At 37.3% G+C, this 5,650-nt stretch overlaps 1 protein-coding gene across 1 annotated transcript; it reads right to left on the bottom strand.

Moving 5' to 3' along the window:
- Positions 1 to 4,847: 4,847 nt before the first annotated feature.
- Positions 4,848 to 5,645, bottom strand: LOC102260072 (putative olfactory receptor 56B2; the record flags this gene model as incomplete). The annotated part of the gene is made up of 1 exon (XM_005861271.1): positions 4,848 to 5,645. A coding segment is annotated over one exon (798 nt), but the record flags the coding sequence as incomplete, so codon positions are not given.
- Between the last annotated feature and the right edge of the window lie 5 nt (positions 5,646 to 5,650).

The following is a 5,650-nucleotide window of genomic DNA, read 5'->3' on the forward strand; positions in this document are numbered from 1 at the left end:
ATTACAACTAAACTATAGAACAACCATCATTGAGAACCACCTAAAGTCTAGCTGAACAGAAGTCCTATTACCAAGAATAAACAGAAGAAGCCATGACAAGACTGGTAGGGATGGAGATGAGAAAAGTTATGGTCTCACACCTACATGTGGCAATTAAAAATCAGGAGGGATATCTCAGCTGAAGCAGTCCCACACTGAGGAATGAGGGATTCCAGTCCCACACCAGGCCCCCAGCCCAGGGTTCCAGTGCCAGGAAGTGGAGACCCCATAACTTCTGGCTGTGAAAACCAGTGGAGATTGTGGCTGAGTGAGACGGAGTTCTGCTGAGACCCATGCATTTTTCTTAAAGGACCCATGCTCAACCTTATTCAGACTCACTTTCTCTGAGCTCTAGTGCTGGGGTAGCAGCTTAAAAGGTGCCAGGGACATACGGGGAGGAACTTAATTGTCTGGGTTCAGAGTGAGGCTGGAGGTTCACAAATCCTAAACAAGCAGTATCTGGCCTTAGCATTACATGTACTGCTTGCTAAGCAGACCCAAGCTGGACACAAGTGGTAGCAGGCCTCAGTTCACTGCTTAGCCTTTCCCAGGCACCTCCAACTCCAGAACAAATAGAAACATTCTGCTTTGTAACTCATACCAAGCGGCCTTGATCAGGGCACAGGCAGTAGCTGATCTTGGCCTGCACCAGAGTTCCTCTCAAGAGGTACCAGAACCAACACACATGGGGTCCACTTTAGATCACACCAGAGCATCGTCCAACAACCTCCACAAACAACACCATCCAAAGTGGGGACTGGACAGGTACCTGAGCCCCACTAAAGCAAATCCTCCTCAACACTCCTCCATTGTATTCATGGCCAAGCCTCATAACCAACTAACATGGGAGTCAGTCCCTTCCACTGATGTACCAACAATAATCAAAGCTCAACTACAACAGGAAGGCAGACACAGCCCACACCTGGAGCACCTGGCTCAAGGGACCACAGAGACTACACCACTGGCCCATAGGACATCTACTACATAAGTACCAAAACTAGGAGATATAGCAGCTTTACCTAAAATGTAGAAACAAAAAAGGGAGGTAGCCAAAATGAGGAGACAAAGAAACATACCTCAAATGAAAGAACCGAACAAAACTCGAGAAAAAGAACTACAAAAAAGGAAGACAAGCAATCTAACTCTAACCAGATGTAGAGTTATAAGAATGCTCAATGATCTCAGTGAGAACTTCAATGAAGAGATAGGAAATATAAAAATGGAGAAAGAAAACATAAAAAACAACCAATCACAAATGAAGAACACAATAACTGAAATGAAGAATAAATTAAAGGGAAGCAGCAGTTGATTAGATGAAGCAGAGGACCAAAACAGTGATTTGGAAGTAGAATAACAGAAAGCACCCAATCAGAACAGCTAAAAGACGAAAGAATTAATAAAAAATGAAGATAGTTTACAGGGCCCTTGGGACAATATCAACCATGTCTACATTCACATTATAGGCACACCAGAAGGAGAAGAGAGAGTGCAAGGAGTTGAAAACCTGTTTGAAGAAATAATGATGTCAAACTTTCCTAACCTGGTGAAGGAAATAGACATACAGGCTCAGGAAATGCAGAGTTCCAAACAAAATGTACCCAAAAAGGCCCATACAAAGACACACCGTAATTAAAATGCCAAAGGTTAAAGATAAACAGAGAATCTTAAAAGCAGCAAGAGAAAAGCAGTTAGTTACCTACAAGGGAGCTCCCAGAAAACTGTCGGCTTATTTCTCAATAGAAACTTTGCTGGTCTTCTGGGATTGGCACAGAATATTCAAAGTGATGAAAAGCAAGATTACTCTACCTAGAAACACTATCATTTAAAATTGAAGGACAAATAAATTGCTTCCCACCAAGCTAATATTACAAGAAATGTTAAAGGAATAATAAAATGGCAAAAACCACATATCTATTAATAATTTACTTTAAACATAAATGGTTTAAATTGTCCAATAAAAAAACAGAGTGACTAAATCAGTGGTTCTCAACCTTCCTAATACCACCACGACCTTTCAATACAGTTCCTCATGTTGTGGTGACCCCCAATTTCATTGTTACAAATTGAACATAATTAAAGCATAGTGATTAATCACAAAAAAATATGTAATTATATATGTGTTTTCCGATGGTCTTAGGCGACCCCTGTGGAAGGGTCGTTCAACCCCCAAAAGGAGTCGCAACCCACAGGTTGAGAACCACTGGGCTAAATGGATAAGAAAATAAGACCCTTATATATGTTGCCTATAAGAGACTCACTTCAGATCAAAACACATAGACAGACAAAATAAAGGGGTGGAAAAAGAGATTTCATGAAATTGGAACAACAACAAAAAAGCTGAGTAGCAATACTTATACTAGACAAAATAGACACTAAAACAAGAGATGAAGAAGGATCCAGCAATTTCACTTCTGGGTATTTATTCAAAGAAACCTAAAACACTAATTTGAAAAGACATATGCACCCATATGCACATTGTAGCATTATTTGCAAGAGCCAAGATCTGGAAGTAACCAAAGCGTCCGTCAATAATGAATGGATAAAGAAGTGGTACAAATGCACAATGGAGTATTACTCAGCCATAAAAGAGTAAAACCTTGCTATTTGGGACAACATTGAGGGACCTTGAGAGTATTATACTAAGTGAAATAAGTCAGATGGAGAAAGACTAACACATACTATGTAGGATCTAAAAATCAAAATAAATGAACAAATGAGACAGAAACAAACTCATAGATACAGAGCACATTTTGATGGTTGCCAGATGGGAGGGGGTTTCAGGAATGGGTAAAAAAGGGGAAGGGATTAAGAAGTACAGATTGTTAATTAGAAAATAATCATAGAGATTTACATCATAGGGACTTTAGTCAATAATATTATAATAGCTACATAGGGTGTCAGATGTGTTTGAGATTTATTGAGATGACCACTTCATAAGTTATATAAATGTCTAATCACTATATTATACTCCTGAAACTAATATAGTATTGTATGTCAGTATTTAATTACAGTAATAATTGTAATAAAAATTAAAAATATTTTAAAAAATAAACATTTAAAATTTTTCTGTTTTAATTTTGAACACAGTTCATATTTACAGATATAAACCACAAAAACAAATGCTCTTTGAGGAGTCAGTAAAGTTTAATATGGTAAATTGTAGCCCACCCCCCTGTCTGTGTCCATTGGTTATGCTCATATGCATTCATATAAGTCCTTTGGTTGATCTCTTACCCCCTCACCCTTCCCTCAGCATCTTTGTGAGTTTTTATAACATAGTTCATTGCTCATATTTCATTTAGACCCTATTTCCGCCAATTTCTATCTTTTCCAATTTATCAGCAGCATGTTTACAATCTATGTCACTTCAACTGTTAAAATTGTGTCAGGGTAAATTAACAAAAGACAGTAAATAAAAAACAGATTGAGTTGGCTCTAAAATGACTTAAAGAAGCCCCCATACAATATTGGATTGAATAGGGAGGATGGCTTCAAGTAGATGAAGCCTCCATGAAAAAGTGAGAACTCTGGGATAGAAGAATAAAAGCCTTTAGAAATGACAAGAAATTTATTCCTGAACATGACTAAGGTATTTTGGTTATAATCATTAAGAATTTCTAAAGAATAGCGTTATCATGGCATTGGCAGTACGGAAAAAGAGTCCTGATAATTCTTTATTCATAATGTTTGCTATACTAGTATATGTTAGAAACAGTAAAATTATAAGAATGCATCCCCACTAAATATAAATTACATTAAATGCTTCATTCATTTTGCTTTCTTATTGCCCACATTCCTCAGTACCATTCCTGATCTTTCTGGGAAATGCCCTTTCAATGCTTCCCTGTTTATCAACATGGTACCAGAGACAGTCACCTTACAATTACACAATCCCTAAAGTACTGAATAATTCTAAATATAAGTCCAAAATATGAAAATATAAACTCTTAAAGTTTTATTAAATTGTAAAGATATCTATGTTGATGTTCATAAAGATTATTTTCTAGACATTTACATTGCAATATTTAATTGTACAATAAAAGTGTACTATTCTCATGATTTTAAATTCTTTTTTACTGGAATCCAAATGCATACTTATTCCCCTTATGGAGTAACATATGAAGGATATGGCTCTTGGACAATGGTTAATTATTTCAGAAAGCATTTCCCAAACAAATCTTAATAATAAAAATGCTTCACTGGCATGTGTAATAAGAAAAATAATTATTCCAATTGATTATAAAATGTCTTGAGTTAATGAATAATCAATTATGGCAATAATTATTTTCATTCTTGTGAACTAAGAAATGGAGAAAGACATTACAAAACAAAAAAAGGGGGGCAGAAGAGGCATAGAAAGACAAGCTATATAAAACAAAAAGGAAATTCAAATAGTATTTTATTGCATTTCCTTTATATTCCTTGAGAGAACAGGCAACATAATGTTACTGATTTTGATGAAGATTTTGTTGAAAACCCAAAATTTCAAATGTGTCACCATTTTTTCTTTCTTTGTTTTTAGATTTATTGGGGTGACATTGGTTAATAAAATTTTACAGATTTCAAGAGTACAATTCTATGATACATCAGCTGTGTATTGAATTGTATGCCCACCACTCAAAGCCCAATATCCTTCTGTCAACATATACTAGTATTTGACCAACTTTATGTTTTAGTTGCTGCCACTGATACATTATAATTACTGAAAGCTGAAACAATGCCTCTTTTCTTTAGTTATTCTGCCATTAAGCACTTACTGGATATTACATTGAGTATATATCTGGAGAAATGGGAAAAAGAAGCATCGTCTATGCACTAGTTGCTCTTGATGTGTACTTTAAGAACCTATGTAAACCCTGCCTCAGCTCCTTGTTCTTGAGAGCATACACCATGGGATTGAGGGCAGGAGGAATGACATTGTGCAGTACATTGAGTAGCACTGGAATGATGGGAACTGACATGGCGGCACTATGGGTAATGGAAATGACAATGACAACTGTATAGAAGAATAAGATCAGAATGAGGTGGGACGTGCAGGTACTTAGGGCCTTGGATGCAGCTTCTGCTGAGTTCAGCTTCAGCACAGAGTGAAGAATCAAAGCATATGATAAAATAATCAAACCCAGGTCACTTCCCATGAGTGTCCAGGCCAGAATAAGCTGGTAAATGCTGTTGATGGTTCTGTCATCACAGGATAGACTAGTGACACCGAGATTAGAACACAGAAAGTGTTCTATTTGGTTCTGGGAGCAGTAGTGTCTCTGAGCAGCCAATATAGGCACTGGGATGGTACTTATGGTGTTTCTGAGTGCCATGAGCACAGTTGCTTTGACCACAAAAGATTCAGTAATTATTGATGGATAGCGTAGTGGTCGACAAATGGCTACATATCTATCGATGGCCATGCATACGAAGATACTTGACTCCATGCCCACAAAACAATGTATGACATACATCTGCAGAAAGCACTCCGGGAGACTGATGGCTTTAGCATTGAACCATAAGATGGCCAATATCTTAGGCATGATAGTGGTAGCCAGCCCCATGTCTACCACAGCCAGGATGCCCAGGAAATGGAACATAGGCTGGTGCAGTGTTGGCTCTTGATAGA

Source organism: Myotis brandtii, unplaced genomic scaffold (genome assembly GCF_000412655.1).
Source record: "Myotis brandtii unplaced genomic scaffold, ASM41265v1 scaffold14663, whole genome shotgun sequence".
Classification (NCBI taxonomy): Eukaryota; Metazoa; Chordata; class Mammalia; order Chiroptera; family Vespertilionidae; genus Myotis; species Myotis brandtii.